The sequence below is a fragment of the Lepisosteus platostomus genome, chromosome 4 (assembly GCF_059453375.1).
Source record: "Lepisosteus platostomus isolate fLepPlt1 chromosome 4, fLepPlt1.hap1, whole genome shotgun sequence".
Lineage (NCBI taxonomy): Eukaryota > Metazoa > Chordata > Actinopteri > Semionotiformes > Lepisosteidae > Lepisosteus > Lepisosteus platostomus.
The window spans coordinates 4,745,631-4,768,955 of NC_142614.1; the positions used below are offsets into that span (position 1 = coordinate 4,745,631).

Consider the following 23,325-nt stretch of genomic DNA (forward strand, 5'->3'; position numbering starts at 1 on the left):
TGTCTGAGCTAAGGAGAGCAGACGTGTTGTCCTATCGCATGCAGCAGTCACACAAGCAACACAGTGAAGGCTCTGTTGTATTGCAGTTTAATGCGCGTCAGCTTTCTTTACAGTATAAGTGCATTTACCACCAGTCAGCAGGAGGTGCCCTTTTTTATTTTACCTTACTGAAACTCTTTGCAGACTAGATCCCTCTGCTTGTCACTGACGAGAACATGTTTCGCACAAGATGGCAAACAATTGATTGCAATATTCAAAAGATCACTGCTTCCATTTTATAATGCGAGTCACAGGTCTGTCAAAACCTCTTCCTTTACAGTATTGCCAGTCCAAAGCTGGAGAATACTCTGCCTGCACTCTGGAACAAACTGACCTATATTGTTTCATCCACTCTAGTGTCCTCCTAGGACTTAAAGCTCTTTGAAATTCACTCCTGTGGAGGACCGCAAACATCACGCCTGATTGATTTCACAGTTCTCAAGTAAGCTTGGAGTCTGGGCCTGCAGTCTCAGCTCCATTAGCCACGGAGTAGACCTCACCATATGGCAAACAGACTGACAGAACTAGAAATTGTGTTCCAGCTGCATTTTCTGTGCTACTATGAGTAATGTGGGAAACTTATGCCGGTTTTTAACTTTCTACAGACTTATTCAGGATATAAATAACAGCAGGACTTTTCCCTGAGAATGCAATTAATATAAATAGCAATAAATGTCTTAAGTCACACCCTCCTCTACTGCGTGCCTTCAAAACAAGTTAATATAACTTGAATAAGGTAGAACAGTCAGATTTTATAAAAGCACCCTGTATGTTTTCAATAACATTTATGTTCCGGTTACCAGCATGAAAAAGGACTTCATTCCTACCTAAACCAACCTGACAGGATGCTGGCGATTCCAGTCCTGGGTCATGAGCTGGCAGGTTTACTGTGGGAGAGCAACAGTAGGGCATGTTTCCGGAATAATCCCGCAGGAATTCGCTAGAAAGCAACAAAACAAAATGCGAAAGGCAACCGGCGAAAGCGTTTAGAAAAAAGAAAACGGAATCTATTGCAAAAGTTACCGCTTTCTATGGGCGTCCCAACACGGGAAGCATTTTTTCTTCTAACCTCTGAAACCCCTGACCTTTGCGTTTTCATTTTTTTAAACCAAATAAACGTTTAAAACCGAATCTATTCTAGCACAAATCAGGATACACTTATCTCCCATCGCTCACGTAAGTGACTAACTACCCCCTCCGCCCTTAGATACCCGGAGTCAGCGTCGTTCGTACGCAGAATTCCACCTTAAGGCATCCAGACGCGATTGTCCCTGTTTAGCACTCGCTAGGCTATCTTTGGCGCCCTCTTGTGGACACTTACGGGATTGTACACATACTGTTGCTCTGCCACAAAGGAAAATCCATTTGACAATAATGTGATATGACAGTTCCTGTATGTACTTGGAAAATTCAATACCATATCACAGATGGCTCAGTTGTAGCAGAGAAAAACCGAAAGTATGCTCCCCCCCCCCATAACATATTTGGAATATCCAATCCATCTCGGGTTGATTTCGAGGCGATGAAATGTTTTTCCTCTCTGGTTCCGGTGTGAGCACATAGGAATGGGGAACTCGGGCAGCCATCCCAGAAGGGCCGGGCTCCACGGCGTGGGGTGGGGTGTGTCGGTGTGTCACTGGGGGACTGTGTGTGTGTGTGTCTGGGGCTCACATCTTGGCCTCCAGCATCTCCAGGAAGAGTTTGTGCATGGGCACCCTGCCCTCCAGCTGCAGCCGGCAGAAAGTGTCCACGGCGCGATTGGCGGTCTGGCGGAGCAGCGGCAGGGTCATCAGCAGCTTGCCTGTGCGGTGGGGGTCCCCGGGGTGCCGGCCGGTCTCGAAATCCTGGAGGGCCTCGTGGAGCACGTCCTGGAACTGCTGGATCGCCTCCGGGTTCTCCACACTGCCGGAGTCTGCAGCCAAGAGAATGCAGTCCTGCATCAAGCCATCGGGAAGCGCAAGTGTTACCAGAGTCTACTCTAGCTGATCAACACCTTTGTCTTCTCCCGAATTGATTACCGTAACGCTCCACACGCTGGGGTTTCTAAATCCACCTTGCACAAACTCCAGCACGTCCAAAATTCGGCAGCCAGAAGCCTGACCAGGTCCAGTGCAAGTGTTAACATCACTCCTACCCTGGAGTCCCTGCACTGGCATCCTGTCAGGTTTCGTGTCGGCTTCAAAATCTTCATGCTCACCTACAGTATAAGGCTCTGCATGGCTTGACGCCTCAGTATCTGTCTGAACTATTATCGTCCTACTCCCCACCTCGCAACCTTCGCTCTTCTAATTCTGCTCTCTTTACTGTCCCCCAAGCCCGTCTACACTTTATGGGTGACAGGGCCTTCTCCTGCTGCGCTCCAAAGCTCTGAAACTCTCTCCCCAAGGATATCAGAGAGTCACCCCTCTAAGGTTATTCAAATCCAGACTCAAACCTTCCTCTTTAGAAGAGCCTTTACATAATTAGTTCAGGTGGGGAGCTGCGTCAGCATGCGTAGGCTGCAAAGGAGCAAGTAATAAGTTTATTCCATGCTGAACAGAGAAGAAAGAAAACAACATTTCGGCCGTGGAGCCTTCTTCAGGTGTGTGGAGCCTTTACATAATTAGTTCTATTATTTATTCCTTTACACCAACCGTATTCAGTAGCCCCATCAAATGTCTCCTCTCATTGTGTATTCTCATTGTGTATTTTTTTATTGTTATTGTACTTCTGTAAAGTGCTTTGAGAAGCCACCTTTAAAGGAGCTATTTTAAATAAAGTTTATAATTATTTTTCCTGGTCCTCACAATGCACACACCTGCTGGGTTTCATCGCCGCCGAGCTCTTTGGTCAGAAGAATCCTGAACTGAGCAGACAAGGCATGTGGCTCGAACTTTCACCAGTTTGTTTTTCCAACCCAGAGGTGACAGATTTTAAGTTACTGAAACGCAACAGCTAAAAGGCAGCCTCCAACATGTTGAGGAATGGGGAACAATGAAAGTGTCCAGACTCAGCCTGTCACTGGGTCTGTTAAGGGCTCAGTTGTTTAACTGAGAGCTCCGATGGTGTGAGGGTCCCCAGGAGCAGAGAGGAGCTAAAGGAACAGACAGAAGCCCCTTTGTGAGAATGTGCGTTCAAAGTTTTCATGCTGTCACCTCTGGTCAGGCAAGCACAGCCCTCTCTGTTAGTGTCGCCTTGGACACACTCTGGCTTTTAGAGCATACAGGCAGCCAAAGGCTGGGAGGACACTCACAGCTATTACAGACCTGCACAGTTTTTATTCCATTACTACATCACATTTTAAAAACCCAGCAGTAAAATGAACCTGCATTGAGAGAGAATCTAGCTTAGAAGACTAAGAGCCTCTAATAAACTCTAGAAACCTGAGTTCGAAGAGTGAATTCTCCTCCTGCCTCGTTACATAAGAAAACCTGTTCTGTCTCAGAGCTCTTCCCTAGACACTGACAGGACAGAAATCCCAAGTAATGGCAGGAGACACTGGAAATGGGTTTATGAGTTCCTGAGATAGATGGCTAGGACGATGAGATGGATTTATTGATCTCAGCTGCAGGCAGAACAATCTCTCACACAATTCCAGTATTGATTATTTTTCTCTTGTCACAGGCTTCTGGAGGCGGGAGGGGGGAAATCATTTTCCAAACGAAGGTTTAATATGTGGAAAAAGAAGACATTTACAGAAAGGATACTTGCTCACGTTTTGCAGGCGATGCTTAAACTTTTCACAATCATGTATAAATAATCATCACTGCAAAATCTCCATGAAAATGTATTTAAGCGCATTGTACAAAACTGACCTGTGTGCGAAACTCAACAAAGAACATGACTGGTGAATGAGTGGCGTAGTTTTTTCTATAAGGCAAGGAGTAGCAATCCACCAAAGTATTTCCACAGAAAAACTGTGCATTAAGCTATGAGTATCAGGGAGCCCTTACCTGTGTGTTGAATATAAAAGTGTGGAGTAAACTTCTTGTTTTCTGAAACTGTCCCTCACTCACCCCAGAACAGCTCTGCTCTCATGAGTGGCAATCAGAGACACGAGGCACCCTTCGTCTACATACCCAAAGCTCATTTAAATTGTACACTATCAGTCAATGAGATTGATCGGCCTCTTAATGACAAAATCAATGCCCTAATTCTGGCCCTTCAGCCAGGACTGTGTCAGGGCAAAGCCAGAGATGGACACTTTCATTTTGAATCCTTGCTGAAGATGAGACCCTTCACTTCAGAGGACCTTCCCATGAGGAGCCTCTGAGGAAGTCTCCACCCGCTCTGTCTCACGGTCTGCATGTAGGCAGACTGCGAGGACTTCAGCCCAGAAAGTGAGACCTTTGGTTGGCTGCCCAGTCCCTTACTGGTCTGTTAAGCTGCTGTTACGACTGCAGCTGGTCTCAACAAACCCCTCATTATCCAATTTCCCTTACACACCCCTTCCTTCACTATTTAAACCCTCAGCTCACCCTGTACCATTGCTCAGTAGTACAATCTCCTCCGCCTCCGGAGCACACCTCGCCCTTTCCTCCTAAACACCTCGTCTGGACTCCCTCAGCGTCGACTCTTTGGTTTCGGTTGGGGATTTCTCGCTCTTGCCTCGCCCCTGTCGGATCTGTTTGCCTCTCCTCTTGCCTACTACCTGGACTTGACCCTACCTGGGACAACCCACCACTCTACCTCGTCGCCTGCCTGGAGACCCGCACAGGGTTCGTAACTAACACCGTTCTTACAGCTGGTAGCTGTTTTGGAAGGGGTATATTTCTCTTTCTGCAGTTTGGACATTACTCAGAGCAGTGCTGTGGTTAGTAATAGTGGCTCTTGGTTGCTGGGTCCGTGGTTCAGTTTTCATTCTGGGTACCTCTCTGTATGGAGTTTGCATATTCCCCCTAAGCCAGCTTTAGTTGTACTTCACTACCGACAGTAGTAAAGACACGGCCTTTCAAGAGGTTGGTTGTATTTCTGTATAGTTTAGGCTCACTTTCTCACCTTTCTTTTGCAATGAGTCAGTTCAGGCTCTAATATACCAGGTTTATTCATTTGGCAGATGCTGTTTAACAGCATAACAGTGAGTTAACAGCTAAAGTGAATTAGGGCACTGAGGTTTCAAGAAATACAAGTGTTCTTTTATAGGGGTATCACTAATTAGTGCTGTAATTAAAAGAAAAGTGTATGTAAAGGAACATGAAAAGCATCAAGGAGTGCCAAAACAAACAAATCCTTCATACTCAGTGAGCAGTTGCTTGAAAGGAGCTGTGAAATCTTTTTCCTGGCCAGCTTTTAGTGAAGCAGGCTGCAGGGTGTTTAAGCTGTTGTGAAGGCGGTGAGCTCCGGGGCTCAGAATCCTGCACAGTGCTGGGCTCCTACAAAGAGGGTTGAGATTTGCTCCCTGACTCCACCACTGCGTCCCAACTACCCCTGTGAGCGAGTTTCCAAGCCAGAAAAGTCCCAGGGACTCAGAAGCAGCACGGACGCGTAGACCCCTCACTAATCTCAGCTGCTTGCTACAGTTAAAAGTCAATGCTAAATAAGTCATTGCTAAACTGATCATTTTTTATTACTCAGTTCCTCCGTCTGGAGAGTCCAGTGTCCTTCAGCCAGGGCCCTGCTGTCAGTCACTCTCTGGTTTGGGCTGGGAGCTGTGAGGGCTCCTTGCCAATACTGGCAGCCTGCCCGCTTGCTCTTTCCCTGACAGCTGTCAATAGCCATCTCCCCTCCCCGGGACACTAACAGCCTTTTAAAAGACTCGCTCTCCAGAGGAGAAGTGACAGGGACTCCTGCTCAGCTCCCCGGAGGATCAGGGACTTGAACCCTTGTTCCAAACCTTGCCCTCACCAGACGGAGGCGCGCAGAGGGAGGGGCAGGGAGAGAGCAGGAGAAAGAAATTGAAATCCGATTGTAAATGAACAGAAAAAAAAGGAGAAAGCTGAAATCTGACAGGGTGATGGACTGGTGTTTGTCTACAGAAGAAACACTGCAATAGGGGACGGACTTTTTCCATGCAAGTCTGTGTGTTACTTCCTCGCCCATAGTACAACTATTACCTCACACATCCCCTGCTCCAGAACCCTGTACAAGGTCAAACTACTACCAATGGTCTGGTGACACACACAGCTGTTTTGCTTGGATTTCTTCCAGCCGAGCCCTCAGTTACACAATCAAACCCCTCACTGACTTAATAATAATGAAATTAATGAGAACTGTTTGTTCCCAGCTCTTAAACATATTGGATCTTTAATCGTTCTATTTTGTAAGTGAAATAAAATCCCTAACTTGTGACCAGAACCAAAATGCAAGCATAGATTTGAAGCGGCTTCTTAGATCGAGCCAGGCTTCAATGATCTAAGGAAGGTGGGATGGAATGAAGACCAGCAGGTGTGCGAGTCACCAGGACCAGGATTGGGAACCAGTGTGTTAGAAGTGGCGTCTCCGTTTTGTGCTCGGTTTTGGGACGTCCACATTTGAGCATCTGTGTCCAAGCTACTCATTTTGACATAGCACTTTTTTCATGCAGGCATGCCCCTGTTCTGAGAAACAGGGATCTTTGATGCTGCAAAGTGGAAATCAATGTCCCGCGTCGTCGCAGTCAGCTCACCTGAGTTGGCAAGGACCATGGCTTTAAGGGTGACCACCTCCTCCGGGCTGAGGTGCATCTGCTGGTACTTGGAGATCAGGTGCTTGAGGGCTGTGTACAGGTCTTGCAGTCCTGCCGCCCGGCACTGTGCCCGATCCAGCCGGAAATTCCCGGCGAACACCAGCTCCTCGGTGAAGCTCAGCGACCGGGACACTACGACCAAAATCAACGCCTCCATCCAGCCACTCTGGAGCAGAGCCATCTGGTCCACCAGGGAGAGAGCAGAGAAACCTGGGAGAGAGGCACGAGAGCACATCACAGCAGAGCTCCGGAGGGGACTCACCGTGTGCAAGACAAGACTGAATACTAATGCAGACTGATTTGGATTTACGAAGCCCTGTGATATCAAATTGAGCAGCCTCAGCACAAGAGGTGTAGTGACACAACACCATGCACAAAGCCGAGCAGACACAAGCACAGCAGACAAACACGGGAATAGATCTGCATTGTGCAGTTTCAGGAGCAGTGGGGAATTCTTGTTTCTCTAGGACAGGAATCCGATTATTCCTAATGTTGATTTATCTGTGGTTCTTTTTTTGTACGTTCTTCAATACCATCGGCCTAAAGGCACAACAAAAGATAAAATATTAACAACAACTTTTTCTGTTTTGCACACAGGGGTGATTCAGCCTGCCTCCATCCTCTGAATGGAACAGAACTGCCACAGAGGTGCAGGGTCCCGACACGTCTGTGCTGCTCTCTGCCCATGTGCACCTGGAAGGCTAAGGCAGACCCCAACCTCTCCACACTCCAGGACATTGGTCCTGCTCGGAGCAGCACAGTAATTGAGAACTGTGTAATGAGCCGATTGAGTTGCCCCCCTGTTTTCAGGTTGCATTACTTGCAGTGTTTATCACAAGCCTACAGCTGGTCCCTGGGCAGGAGACCCAAGTGCCTCTTAAAAACGAATTAATTAACAGATTGGAAACAGCATAATCAGTCTGATCAATAGAGCAGGATCAATAGCTGACAGTGACTGGTGACAGTGAGGGATTGCAGCTTGGGAACTTTTTGGTTTTGGCCAGGGCACCTGTGCAGAGTAAAGGAACTTTTAACTGAAAGCGTCCAAATCCAGCTGAAGGAGCAGCCCCTCCCCTAGAGCTCTTATATACATTTGTCTCTTGCTCTTCAATCCTTAATCCTTCATTTACAGTAGGATTTCAGTATTTTCACTAGGGTTTGATTCATTATCCTGCCTGGGTATCGGAGTGCCTTCACCGTATTGTACTGCGCTGAGCCACCGCCTTGCCACACAGACAGCACAGTGTATTGTCCAGCAGGAAGCAGAAAAATAAACTTCAGCAAAACCATAGCAAAGTCCCAAATCCCACAGTAAGTTTCCAAAGGCACACTTTTCTAAGGACATCCCAGCTGGCTAGTGAGTCATTGCCAGGCTCCTCAGTCAAGCCGGCTTGCAGGCACACTGCAGTCACTATCCCCTGGCAGTGTCCAGCTGGGCAGCCCTGTGCCAGCCCTGCAGGGGCTGCAGGTTCCTTTCTCTTGAGAAGTTGGAGATTTAAAGAGACCTATACAACCTGCGGTGCTCCAGCCTTTGAGGTCCAGAGCACCCAAGCTATACATGGCCTCCGAGCTTGGGGAATTCCTCAAGAAGACACTTCCAACGAGTGGTGGCCACTGGACACATCTAGCTTACTAGAGTAGCTGACTGACCTGAGGATTTCAGTCAACTGTGCCTTAAAGACCCAACATCTTGAATGGGTCTTCTTGTTCTAAACACCCACAAATGGGTGTTTGTGGAAGTGGAAATGTTTCCTAGTCTTTTTTTCTACATTGGAATAATCATTCTTATAAAACACATTAATTTGGAATCTCTTGTGCCTCCACTTATACTGGTCTGAAAAGTCACATAAGGATGGGGGCAAAATGAGTTTCCTTCATCCCTTGCTCAGTGTACAGGTATGGTTCAGAAACACCAGCGATCAAGAAAAACAGAGATACCTGGGATGTGCTTAGCCCAGCCAATGACGACCAGCAGCTCCCTGTTCAAAAGGTCACACAGGGTCATCAGGGTCTTGATGTCGCTGTCAGGGGTGGTGGGGTCAGGCATGGCGCAGACTGGAGTGGGCTCCATCATAAGGAGGTGCGATATGACTTTGTTACCTACAAAAAGGCACATACACACACTTATGTCACTGTTCGTATGCATAAAGCTGCATATACCTTTACACAGAATGATCAAAATGAATGATACAGACAATTCAACATTTTCATTCCATTCAGCCTTGAAACTCTAACATTACACCACTTGGGAGTTCTTATTAAAAACCATTAAACCATTATTTCTGCTCCTTTCTGTGACAGATATTTGAAAACTCATATGGAAAAGAGGACATAAAATAAAATAGCCTGTGCTCTACGTCATACAAAACGTGGCAAACTTATGTTCCCCTCTTTAATCACTTTTCAGTGTGATTACATGAAGAAATGAATGAATGAGTGCAGTGGTGGCACCTGTGGGTTTGGTGGGGCTTGAATATGGGGCTTTGATGCAGAACGGCCCTCCAGAGTCCACTCGTCTCTTGTACTTCTGGCGACCCCCCCGCACACGGTCCATGCGAACGCCTGCGGACACAGTTATCATCAATGTTATTCCTGCTGGGGTCACTTCAGTATGGAGCCCTGCTAGGTTTAAATGGTCAGATCTGAGTTAGACATGAGATACTGTAGACCGCATGCAACATCCTCAAGAACAAAGTGGAGAATTGGCAACTCCCCCACTGGTCTAGTGTCATGTAGCGTGTATGGCCTGATGCAGACTGTCAAAAAGAACAAGGACGCAGAGGTACATGTAGGAAAACCCCTGGGCCATCTGCTTGAACTGTTCATTTTCTTGCAGCAGTTGTCTGCAATAGTGGCAGGAGAGACAGAGGCAGAGGGCTGGGTAAGACAGCCCCTCAAGGGGACACTGGGAGGAGACACAGAGGCAGAGGACTGAGTGAAACAGACCCTCAAGGGGAAACTGGGAGGACGGAGAGGCAGTGGGCTGGGTGAAACAGCCCCTCAAGGGGACACTGGGAGGAGAGACAGAGGCAGAAGGCTGGGTGAAACAGCCCCTCAAGGGGACACTGGCAGGAGAGACAGAGGCAGAGGGCTAGGTGAAACAGCCCCTCAAGGGGACACTGGGAGGAGAGACAGAGGCAGAGGACTGGGTGAAACAGCCCCTCAAGAAGACACTAGGAGGAGAGACAGAGGCAAATGACTGGGTGACATAGCCCCTTATGGGGACGGCAGAGCTGAGTTGCAGAGGTTCCGGGTAAAGGGAGAGACATTAGAGACCCTCACCTTCCTTCATCATTCCCACCTGCAGGCACTTCCGAAAGCGACAGGCCTGGCAGGACTTCCTTCTGCGTTTGGTAATCTCACACTCGTTCATCACTGGGCAGCTGTACTCGATGTTACCTGGCCAGGTGACACACAAAAGAAAATACACGGAATCATTCTATAACAGTAATTCCTCAACATAAACCATGCAAATTCAGCTCAAACCTCTATCCATAATACCTAGAGAAGATCCATACAGCATACATTCTATTTACAGTATGGCTGTTAACTGAAGTCAGATATTTGTCATTTACACTGTGCTCTATCAACAGCAACTTCACTGATAATTGTGTTTGCAATGTGCTTATAAAGTGATTTACATCTCCTAAAATAGTGCTACGCCTATAACTTCCAAAATATAACCTGTAGAAAAAACAACGATTCAGGTGAAAAGGACAGACTAAGAAGTAAGACAGTTTGCATCTGGGATTGTACTGTTATGATAGAATGGGACAGTTCAAGTAGGTGCTGTAGCTGTGTCAACATGTGTGGGCTGCAAAGGAACAAGTTAAAGGTTTATTCTAGGCTGAAAAGAGAAGAAAGGAAACAACATTTCAGCCGTGGAGCCTCACACCTGAAGAAGGCTCCACAGCCGAAACACTGTATTTCCTTTCTTCTTTTTTCAGCATAGAAAGAACCTTTAACTTGTTCCTTTGCATAGTATGGGACATATTCCTTCATCAAGAACACAACACAGAATATTATTTAATTGGATAGTGTCTGTAGGCCAATCAAGTTGTATTTGACCTACTTCCTGTTCATTAACCTGTTTGCTTGAGCTAACATGGTTGCTAATTGAAAGACATTCTATGGTTCCTTTTCAGTTCATATCCTGCTCTGGCCATGCTACTCTGCACATTGAGTTTTCACACAGAAATCCATAGGAACTCCGGGCCAAATACAAATATTGATCAGCACTGTCACACCACGACCGGCGAATTCTTTTCAGCACTGAAATCCAGGATCACGAGACAAAAAGGTTGTTTTTAATAGATTATTGACCGTTTTCGCCTGGCTGCTAAGCCCCAGATGGACAAGTGGCTCACAGTTTTGCAGCAGGAGAGCTACGATTGATGGGATCTCATGTTTTGATGGTGGGTAAGACTCTAGCATACTGGGATCACAATCCCAGGGATCAAATTTTCAGGGAGCACTCCTAAAATGGTGCACTGTACCTGTTCCTTACATTTTAAATCCCTTAGTTAATGGAAAAACAAAGGAAGGCTGGGGTTATTCTTAAGATAGTAGAACCGCAAGCAGCTCAGAGCATGTTCTCAAAGCTGAAGGAATGGGATCTTTCCTGGAAAATAAATGCCATGGACTCTATGATGGGAATATGCAGAATAATTTCATCTTTGTGATTAAGGAAAGCAGTTCCCTTTAGTTCCTTGCTGTTGTTCACTCTGATTTTGACATGGGACTGTGGCCAGGAACACAGATGTCCAGCTGGATTTGTGATCGGAAAACAGAACGATGAAGATTTAATTTGTCTTCCTCCATTATCACATGGGAAGGAATCTCCTAGGGCATCACGACAATGCACTCGATACAAACAGCCTCGATTCCCTCAGCCAGCTTAAGAGTAGTTTGATTAGACTGTAGAACTGGCTACAGCTGGGTAAAACTGGAACCATTAGGACTGAATTAGGGGTAAACCACAAAGCTACAGTACGTTACTTGCAGAGAACTGCAAAATCACTTGGCCTCTGCGTTTCACTTCAACGTCTTGACAGATGGTTGACTAAGAAGTTGATTTATTAAGTTCGGAAAGCTTTCTGACATTTGATGGGCACTGGTCCTGTTGTTTTTTTTAAGAATGACCTAGGCAGTCTCCCAACATGTAGCACGCAGAGGCTTCACAGGAAAATCAATTGCACAGAAGAGTTCCAGGCTGTCTGGGAAAAAAACCCCATTGGAAATCTGATTTGGATTCAAAATCTGGGACATTTACTTAGTTCCCTCTAATAGATTATTGATTGCTTTATTAATTAAGATCTCCACAATTGTTCTGTGCCCTGAAACCTTCTCACAGATTTAGGCAAGCATTCTGTGGATCAATTCTGGGCCAGACACACTTTTGTTGTTTTTTCTCCCAGGGAGGGAACATAATTAGGCGTCTGCTGTATTGGTCGAAAATATTCCATAAGCTACTTAAAAACTAAATGTCCCGCATTATGAACAGCGCAGGCACGCAATGTTACAGCCCCCTTTCATGAGTTCACTCTTCAGCTTCGCTGCACATACGATACTTTTATTTTTTTTATAGTTTTCCGTCACCGATGCTAGCTCGCTTGCTGTATTCACTGCAAAAACGAATACAAAAACAGGCGACTGTCAACTAACAAAAGGGATAAGAAAAAAAGGTTGGAATATGGGCAGAACAAAGTGCGAGATCATTCCGAGCTTTACAAATCATGCCTTTGGCGACCTTAGTCGTTAGAGCTTACCGCAACCAGGTGTGGGTGTGGGCACACGGCACAGGTGCTGATAAGTTCGCCAGGAGCTTTTTACCTTGAATGGTTCTCTTGAAGAACGCCTTGCAGGCCTCACAGGACGCTACACCATAGTGGTAGCCCGAAGCGAAGTCCCCGCACACCAAACAGAGCCGCTTCGGTCCCGAACTGAGCGCGGCGGCGTAGTCGCTCTTGAGAAGGGTGTCCGCGGCCGGGAGCGACAGCGCTCTGTCGGCTCGGTAGAACTGGGCGCTGCAGGTGTCGGGCAGGGCTCTACCGCCGCCGCCGCTACCGGCGCTGCACGAACTCGGGGAATCCGGATCGAGAGAGTGCGCTTGAGAGAGCAGGCTGTAGCCGCTGCTATCTGAGGAGCCGCCGGGGCTGAACTGTGTGGCGCTGTCCAGCGCTAACGTGGGGCTGGGGGGCTCCGTCTTCACACTGGGCTCGCACGACGACGGAGAATCACCGATGGGCGACCGGCTCAGTAAACTACGAGAGGTACATGAAACGCGTTTTAATGATAGTGGACGCATGCGTAAATATAAGAAACTCCTTAAAATGACATGATTGCCTTCAGTTTTGATAACTTTCAACAACTTAATCTAAGTTAAAACAAGTATATTTCTCCTATAAACTCATTAAGCACATGAAAGCGGAGCACAAGTGAATTGCTTTAAATTACTGTCGATTATTTTTCCGTTAGGAAACACTCATGCGTAAAAACGAGTTAGCAGGTGTTTAATTGTAGCATCGTAAATTCGTGTGATAGCTGACCAATGTCAAACAGCACTAAACGTTAGACTTTAGGAAGATCTAGTATGAATTTGTCACTCTTGGTCGTGAAGAACGAATTATAACAACAATAATAATAATAATAATAATAATAATTATTATTATTATTATTATAATAATAAAAATAAACATTTCACATATACAACACTGCACGTTTTAAGCACTAATATAGATAGATAATACTTTATTAATCCCGTAGGGAAATTGATGTGTATATAATATTGCTGAACAACATTCATGCTAGGCGAAACTTGAATACTTACTGGCTGTGCTGATTGAAGATGTGAAAACTGTCACTCAGACAGAAGTCTTTCAGGTCCATCGTGAGAAACTCTCAGAATGACCAACCCGAGCTGTCACGAGCAGAAACCCACGGGCTGGAGACGCGACTGAAGTCGCGGGACAGAGAGGCGCTCTTATTTAACAGGGATCTGATATCAGCAGGGAAAGGGGGGCGGTGTGAACTGAGCTAATCCAGCCACAGTCAGTAAGCGGCTGTATCGATGAATGCAGCCCAAGCTAATATACTGTATAGGTAAATAAACTATTCAGAACCATATACTCATAAACTGATTGAACTCTTATCTATAATAATAAATTCAGGTATAAGCAAGTACAGGTAAACAAATAGGTGCTGTAAGGTCAGCACATGTAAGGTGAAATTCTATTAAATAATAGGTATAACATTTACTGGACATATCTTCATTGTAAAAGTTAGTTTGGAACTTTTTTAACTTGTAACAGTTAAATGGGGGTTAAAAAGGTAAAGCAAAGTCTGAGCTGTGTGAAAGAACCATCCTATCCTTTCCACTAAATTAAAGGTGACCCACAAATACTGAAGGTAATCAAAGGGAACAAAATCACAATGGTTGCACTAATATCCCACATCACACAGTATGGGAACTGAAGAAATAGCTGATTTATTGTACGGCTTCTGACTCTCTTCTTTTAAAAAGGATGGATTGTGTTCTGGTGCATTTTTCTTGTTTGGTTATTTTGAATGTTAATGTTACTTTGCTGCTGCTCATCACTCCTGACCCACTAACCCACACTCAGAAAATTCAAAGCTGATTAATAGTCTTAAGGTCGGCCTTGCTGATCGGGGAAAAATGATCTTTTGTCACTGCATTCTGACAGGCCCAGAGCAGCTCCCGTTTTCGGATGATTTTTTCCCCTTTTCTCTGAACAGGATGTTGCTTACAGTCAATGAAATGAACAGTTTAAGGTTCGTGCGGTCGTCCGTTTACAGTCAACAGTTGCAAAACGGCGATTTGACAGAGACGCTGCCAGCATCTTAGCAAACTGAGGGGGCAGGAACCAGCAGAAAACCAGTCCCCTTTGCACAGTCGCAGGAGTGTTGAAACTACGGCCATTCAGGTATTGCCGTGTTCATACCCCTTTTTCTGGTTGTAATGATCACAAGACCTCTTAAATGCTACTCAAGGACTTTTGGGTGTTATTTTCCAGCTCATTCTGAACCGTCATCCATTTACTTGCATTAAGAAATAGAAGAAGAGAGTTCTGGAAACAGTGTGTCAATGCCCTCCCATTCCAGAATGACAGTGTAGAACATCAAGAGCTGACAAAGTCCTTCTGTCACTGTGGCCAGTATTACAGCATATTTAACACACACAGAGCCTTGCAATTTTCAAGCTGTTTCGATGAACAGACTTCAAAGCACAAATAAATGGTTAGTTTCTCATACTGATATCCCTGCAAAACTCAATAGTGGCAGTGCACTTCTCAAAAGTGCTGGAAAGCCAGACTTTGTGTTGTAGGAGCTAGACGTGCAATATTCAGCCTCTCTTATTGAAAAGTGACTCCCCCCTATCCCGCCTGTATCCACCCTGGGGCCTAGCCTCTCGACCTGGAGGTTCGACCAACATGCCTGCACACAGCCATCAATCACTGCCTGGCTTGGCAGCCGCAGAGAAGGTACAACACAAACACATGTGTATCAGCTTCAAAACCAATTATTTTCCACCTCCATGTCACAACAGTGCATGGGCTGGCTTGAAGGCCAGAGAGGTTTAGTTAGAACTGATTCCCAGCTGAACAGGTACCAGGAAACTATAGCAATCCAAAAAAAGGCTGATAGGTCCTTAGGGACACACTCAGCTCTTGCATTCCGTAATCCTTCCTGGTCTGCCTCCCAGATCCTAGCACACAGAGTGAGGTTGGTTTATTCTTCGGTGCCCTGCAATTAGTCCTCCAGTCTTGATAAGCACACACCTTTGCAGCTTTAACCAGTCTTTAACTGTGTTCATGGATGCTTGTATTAGGGTGGTCAATATGAGACTTATTGAGACCTACTGTAGTGGTCTGGTGTGTTTACTGTAGGTGTGCCAAGGTCTTGTGTGTGAAACCCTAGGGGTGGAGTGGTGGCTCTGTGGCTGAGGATCTGTGCCTGTGGCTGGAAGGTTGCCAGTTAAAATCCTGTGGCCGGCAGAGGAATCCTACTCCGTTGGGCCCCTGAGCAAGGCCTTTAACCCCAGCTGCTCCAGTGGTGCCATATAAATGGCTGACCCTGGGCTCTGACCCCCAGCTTCTCTCCCTGTCTGTGTGTCTCATGGAGAGTGTTGAGGTATGTGAAAAAGACAAGTTCCTAATACAAGAAATTGTATATGGCCAATAAAATGATCTTATCTTAGAGTCACTCCAGTGGACCTGGGTGTGTTCTGAAAGCTCTGGGCAAAACTAGCCTGACCCAGGCAAAATAAGATTGACCAGACTTTCGGTTTTCATCCTTAAGTGTACAATGTCACAGCAGTACACAATTTCACACAGAAGAAAAAAACATATACTGTATGGGTTTATGATGTGCTCATCATATTCTTGAATGAAAGTTCTCACTTAACAGAGAACATTTCAAAATGGTACATGATCAATGAAAAATATCATTAAAGAGTGTCATTTATATATTTTATTTCACAGGGTGAGATGCACTTCAGTTTCAGCAAATATATCTCATGATTAATTAAGTCAACAAACCCATGTATAAGTAAGTGTGCATCTCCCCATGTGCAAAGGTTATTCTGTTTTCAAAAGGTTTAAATAAGTTTTAAAAAAATAGCAAAGCAGGAACACCAAAAGAACACCAAAAGACCATTTTTCTGTTCTAAACTTTCTTTACATGTTCCTTACATTTCAATGCAACTACCACCTTAAATGGAAAACACCAAGCAATCCCACAAGCCACTGAATGCTGGTTAATTTTCTGACAATGCAATAATGGTGATTGCTTGATGTTGTTGAACTATTTTCAGTATACATTTAAATGAACTGACCTCACCGGTTTAAAATGTTGAGCATTTCCTAGACGTTTGCATTCTAGGACGCATTTCCTAGAATGCATCCAAAAACATAGTGCTTGTAGCTGTAATGATTCATCTGTTTAGAGTGTTTCTAAACCACTTTATGATAAACACCACTGCGCTGGTTATGTTCAGTGCTTGAAAGTCAAACGAAACAGCTGAAATGGGGGACTGGAATACTAAGCACCCATAGACCCTGCAGCAGATTCTGGAAGGGGGAGGTTAAACGTACTTGCTATAGTTAACACAAAAGCAGTGATACTGAGTGAGTCAGTCAGGTTCAGAACATCTATGGTACAAAAGTGAATCATACAATAGGCTAGATTCTGCAAAGGCACTGATGTTCTTGAAGGTCACTGCCACCCTATGAAACTTGAACAGAAATTTCACCACTTTTAGAGTTTTAACTCCTGTTTCACATACTGTAGTTTATGTCAATTGGCCTTTTTGGGTCTACCACGCCTTTACCGTAATTTCACTGCGCTTTTTTCACAACTTCTTTTTCATAAAGATTTCTACTAACAGGTACAGATAAATTACTCAGGAGGGATATTGCGTTAGGGACTTCAAGTCCTTTGAAACTCTAATTTGGTAAACAGATGCTTGTTGTTTCTAGCTGGATTGCACCAGCAGGTAAGGCTCCGTTTCCCTGTTGGTAAAACAGGTGGATTGATTTGCAAACCGCCCGCACCCGTCACGTGGGCTGTATTTACACAAAATGAGCTCCCCTGTGGCACACGCGCGCGGGGAGTGGGGGAAACACAGCCGCCGGTGAAATCTCCACTCAGGCATCGAGACAGAGAAGGGGGGAGTGTCGGCTGCGGGCGCAGTCAGTGGGTCGCGTTTAGAAAGGATTACACGGCAGATTAAAAGCGCCATTCCGCTGCGAGAGACGGCGTTTTCACACGCTCTGACTCCCCGGCAGGTGCGGTACGACATCACCTGCAGGTCAAATTCATTCGACTGATGAATTACCGTACTTCATGAGACAGAGTTCTGTCGCCAGAGAACTGTGTCTCGCTTTTTATAATTAGTACATAATCTTATACACGTTACAAAAAATAATGACAGTTCTGCCCCGTCCTCATCATCAGTTTAATTGACCAATCTCCCTGCTACTTTCTTACTTTTGACCCTAAGGAAACTCAAGGGTGTTCAGATAGGTTAGGCCTTTATATGAGGTACAGACCAATTTGGTTTAAATATTAATAACTGAGCGTAACTGTATATATAACTGTATATAAGAGCGCTAGTGTGAGGTCAGGCTTCTAGAGTCCGGCTGGAAAGATACGGGTTCGAATCTCAGGTGGGGCGCTTCTTGTCCTCATGAGCGAGCTAGGAATGTGCTTGGTACACCCCCCAACTACAATGTCTAATGACAAATTAGTCACTGGGGGTAAACATTTCAAGTACATTAATGAATTTCTGGTCATAGAACCCATTGCTTTCAATCGAGAGAACGAATGTTTTAGCTAGGAACCCTTAAAAACGACTTATTTGTTATTATTCCTTTCTTGACTGAAATGACTATCTGTTTGCTCGTGCTCTTTTAAAACAAAGCGTTACATACTGCAGAGGCGTGAGGAAGATCAATATTACTAAACCTTATATTTATATTTAACCGTGTAACAGATGGATTGCAAGAACAGGCTTAATAAAACAGGTATATAACACCGTAAAACCCTGTATAATAAATACTACTATCTTTAAAAGACGATAAACAAGTTTTGTATTTTCACCTGATCACAATGCCCATAGCAGAACGTATTGATTCCCTCTGCGAAGAGGATGATATCATTAACTGCGATTCACAGAGCAACAGAGGCATCAGAAATGAGGTGCGTGAGATTTAGGCCCGGTGACATCTGCTTGCATCGCCTAGTTGAGCGCCTGCGCCTGGGCTTCGACTGAGGCGGTGGAGGAGAGATGCGTGAAAGAAAATGTGGAAAGAATTTAATACATATATGTTACAGAAAGGTCATCGGGAATGGTTATGGTTTAGAACAGCTTTGGCGAAAGGCTTTATTGCATTACATCCATCTTCATTCAGTTGATAATATTGTCCGGCGTTCACGATGGTCATCTGATAAAAACGCGTTACAACACAGGCTACATGTATAGTAGGCTGTATTTCCTGAGGTGCTAACAGAGACTGAAATGCGTTAATCGTTGTTAACGTCTTATTTCGTAATAAGCGCATTTTTTAACCTTCTTAACCGGGAAACCGAGTCAGTTAGCGGTAACTACTAATTACCGACTATCAAACGGGATGGACGGACCGAATAGCCTCCTTTTGTTCGTAACCTTTCTTGAATTCTTCTATAAATGTAAAGGTATGTTAAATGTTAAAAAATACTCTAAAAATGACTTCGATTCAGTAAGTCTATGGAGCAGGATCACAACGACTCGTCCTGGTTTCGGTAGCGTTCGCCCTCGATTCAGCGGGTGAAGGAATTCCTCGCTCTTCCGCCTGACCTGCGGTGTGGAAGAGCTGCGGGTGTTGGACCTCAGTGGTAACGTGGGACCCTCCTGTCTGAAACTGCTATATAAACGTGAGGTCTTATCATCACCTTCACCACCATCATCATCATCACCAAGGGTGACAGTGTGGAGGAGCACTTACCAGTACTTTGACACTCTATTTTCTTGGTTATTTTAAGTGATTTTAAAATACAGTGTATTAGAGTGCTTTAAGTCATGCCAGGGATGAGCATGGCTTGGCAAATACATGACTGTTACTGATACTATTAAGAAGATGCCCTGTGCATAGCAGCCGTAAAGCCAGAGAAAAAAGAAGATTGGGCACATAAGAAAGTAATATCAGTGAAAAGGACCCTGTTAGCAATGTAACATGCATCCATTTTCTAAATACTTTCTTGAATGCAGGGTCATAGGGAGCCAAAGCCTATCCCAGCAGGCACAGGTGCAAGGCAGGACACACGTTGGATGGGACCAGACGCAAACTCTAATACAAACACACACACACCTAGGGACAAGTTTCACAATTTACCTACCACTTTGCCTTTGGACTGTGGGAAGAAACTGGAGCACCTGCAGGAAACACACATAAACCTAGGGAGAACATGCAAACTCCACACAGACAGTACCCCAGGGATCGAACCCAGGGACCCACTACTGCGAGGCAGCAATGATAGGGTCTGTGCCAGGTCTAGCAAGGAAGGGAGTCTACTTTAATGTTGGACCACCAAAACTTTAAAGCAACACAATTGGACTATTTTGGCACCCTGTTGTTCCACATATTTAAAGCTGCTGAGTCTGGATTTATGAATGAAAGGAGAGGCAGGTTCTTCTTAGAAAAGCACATAGCATTAGGATCATATTCCTGTGGTCTATTTCTCCCACCCTCTGTCTCAGGTGAGGAACATTCTGACCCAGTTCTAGCTCCGCTGTCCACACAGTGGGGTGATGCGATTACTGTCTAGGCTGCTGAGTGACATCTGTCTGCTATCCACCCTAATCTCCTAAAAGGTCTCTGCAGCAGGGCTCTGAGGTGAGCGCACACACACGCACTCATGCCCTCCACTGGACTGTGGCCTGTCTGCTCATGTTTACAGACACACGGTTCATGCAGCGGCCAAAAACAGGCCACTGGGTTAAGTCTCATCCCCTCTTTATCTCTGCTCATACCTTGAGACCATGCAGGATCACAGCTGGGAGCTCTCATGCTACTGTGTTCATTTCAAGCAGTGGCTCATGGCAGGTGAGTGTTAAGAGCTTAGCAGCACCATTAGCTTACCTAACAACAAACTGAGGGGGGGGTGGTGGAGAGGAGATTTTCCCTGTCATGATAGCAATCGATTAGACAGATTTAGCAGCAAAAAGGCTGAATCATCCTTTGTCTCTCTCACTTGGACTGATCCCTGGTCTTTCAATAGCCATACTGCATGTTGTGATAGTGCAGAAATCCGTGGGAAACAACTAGAGATAATTCAGTATTCTGTTTCTATGTTGTGATGTTCCCAGATTCCTGCACACCACCTTTTAATGATATAAACACAATCCAGTTTATGGTTAATACCCTCCACAGTGATTGGTGGTGCTCAGTGTGTCCAGAGCAAGAATGCTGCTGTTTACTGCATATTTCTCGCACAAGGGGAAGGAAAGGCTCACATAGTTCTATAACATGCATGATCATAATTATAGAGTAATGCGAAACAAAATTGCAAAGAAACTTCTTCTTTTCTCAGTTGGCCTTTTAGGCAGTTTTGATTGCTCAGCAGTATTAGTTCCTTCATGAAAGCATCTGAGCATTAAAAAACTTGCATTTATGCATGTGTGCTTTTAGAACAATAAAGTATATGGATTCTGGACATTGATAGAGTGTTTCAGGCATCATTTTGATTTGCTGATCATTACTGAATGATGCATAAGCACTAAATCACCTCATTACAGAGTTGATTCGACACCAATGAGGCAGTTTATCCTGCTGAATGCTAAACAAACTGACAATAAAAAACACATAAGAAATGACCAATATGCCAGCGTTACAATGGTCTCTCCAGTAGTCGAGCCCAGTGCTCCTTATACTTATATAGCACTTTTCTGAACACTCCCCTCCACCACCACCAGTGTGTAGCCCCAACCTGGATGATGTGACAGCAGCCATAGTTCAGTAGTACACTCCCCCACACACCAGCTCTCAGTGGGGAGGAGAACAGAGTGATGAAGCCAGTTCAGAGAGGGGGATTATTACTAGTCTGTGATTAATTTGGCCAGGATTCCAGGGTAACACCCCTACTCTTTTCAAGAAACGCCCTGGGATTTTTAATGATCACAGAGAATCAGGACCTCGGTTTTATGTCTCATCTGAAGTGCCTTTTTACAGTCCAGTGTCCCCGTCACTATACAGGAGCAACTGGACCCACACAGACCACAGGATAAGCGCCCCCTACTGGCACCCTCCAATACCTCTTCCAGCAGCAGCCTTAGTGTTTCCCAGGAGGTCTCCCGTCCAGGTACTTGCCAGGTTCACACCTGCGGAGCTTCAGTGGGGCTGCCAGCTGTGAGTTGGAGGGTGATATGGCTAATGGGAATGGGACTGGGGCTGAATCGAGGTTTGATGTGGGCAGCTCAGACAGACACTGCTGTGTGCAGAATGAGAAGCTACAGAAACCTTTGTGTCCAGGTGACCAGTCAAGGGGGTATCCAAGTGTGTAGTGGAGTTTTCTAGTTGCTGGAGAACTTCACCTGTATAGACTGATGGCACCCTGTTGCACTGAAAAGTCCTGGGACACACGACAGTGGATTGTTCTTGCGAGATGCACATGTGATAGTGATGCCCTACTCATCAGGCAGACGTCAGACACATCAGTGCACCCCCTACAGGAAGGAGCGTCACTTCCTTTACTAACTCTGTGGATTTGTTGCAGATAGAAGAGTTAAGTGTTTTTATGCTGCTTGTAACAGTTGGGGTAGTAGCAGTTTGCAGGTAGGACAGTCTCCCCTAGTGCAATGCACTTCCAATCTGACTATTCCTAGACTGCCTTCACAAGGTGCCACTAAGACTCCTGCATCAGCATCCCCTACCTGAAACTGTTTTTTTTTTTTTTGCTGGCTCCACTGTCTTTGTAGAAATGAACAGGCTTATATTGGAAACTGGGGTGTTTCTTCCGAAGATAACGCGGAATCAGCAGGTCCTAGCTCATTAACTGGGATCATCCGACGTCTTCCAGTTATCCTGCTCTTAGCGGCGGAGGCCGGTGGGTTTGTAATCAGCCCCTGCCGGCGGATGCCCTTGTGCACAAGGCCTTTTACTGACTGTACCTCTGCCGGATTGTCATCCATTTCTGCAGATGTAAATCTTGTGTCGGCTTTCTTCCTTTTCCAAAATGTGATCACGCTGCCATTTTATTCTTTATTGTTTGCGAAATTTTGAAAGCCCGTTTTGACTTCAACGTGTCAGCGATGTGTTAAATTCAGGTCAAATCGTGGCTGCGTGTTCGGTTTTACTGCAGATCGAAACGATTACACGTTTTTTTTTACACATCCACACAAAATGGTGTTATAAGACAAACACTAGTTGATGCCAAAACCACGTAGGGGAAGGTAGGCGTAAAAATAGTGATTGCTAGACCTAAACCGATTTAAACACATCCTGCGTAAAATTAATTAGTTTGCACTTATCACAGTTTGTGCCATACTTTTACCATAGTCACGGTGCCCACAACTAAATGGATTCAGTTCCTTTAGCCCGTCTGTATGTTAAAAACAATAGGTCATTTTGTAAAGCATGTATGAAACAATTAGATAGGACAAAAAAATCTTCTTGTTCTTTGGATTTTTGCAAAGGCAATATAATACTCTTCTGCGCCATGTTGAGCGAAATTCCACGTTCCAAAGGGGGCGCGGTGGGTTGTAACGCTTTAATTTAACTTGCACGCGTGGTGTTCGTGGAAGTTACGCAGGCCAGTATCTCTCGGGCTTGCGCGATACAGACCCAGCAAGCTGGCGTGCACCCGCCGGGCAGTGCCCGCGAGTACTGTAGGTGCGCAGATCCGGGGAAGCTAAAAAGCCGATATTCCGCTGCACGGTGCAATCCGCCAGAACAAATTAAGAACGGAGTTTGATGGGGACCATTTTAATCGGATTGGCTGGTTATGGTTGTGGGGATTGGCCTATAAAAAGGATTAACACCTGGATTCAGTTAAACTCGCAGGACTCAGAGAACTGAACGTCCAGGTAGAGGAGAGCAGAGCTCCTTTGCTGCGCGCTAAGCACGTGAGAGCGGCTCCGGCGCGGCTCT

At 45.4% G+C, this 23,325-nt stretch overlaps 1 protein-coding gene across 1 annotated transcript; it reads right to left on the reverse strand.

Annotated features, from left to right (window-relative positions):
* Positions 1-71: 71 nt before the first annotated feature.
* esrrd (estrogen-related receptor delta) lies at positions 72-13,663 on the reverse strand. Its single transcript, XM_088627670.1, has 7 exons — positions 13,512-13,663; positions 12,515-12,945; positions 9,965-10,081; positions 9,134-9,244; positions 8,621-8,782; positions 6,623-6,892; positions 72-1,951 (listed from the first exon to the last, which is right to left on the reverse strand). The coding sequence occupies exons 1-7, from the start codon at positions 13,568-13,570 to the stop codon at positions 1,707-1,709; spliced, it is 1,395 nt and encodes a 464-aa protein (XP_088483796.1). The 5' UTR covers positions 13,571-13,663; the 3' UTR covers positions 72-1,706.
* Between the last annotated feature and the right edge of the window lie 9,662 nt (positions 13,664-23,325).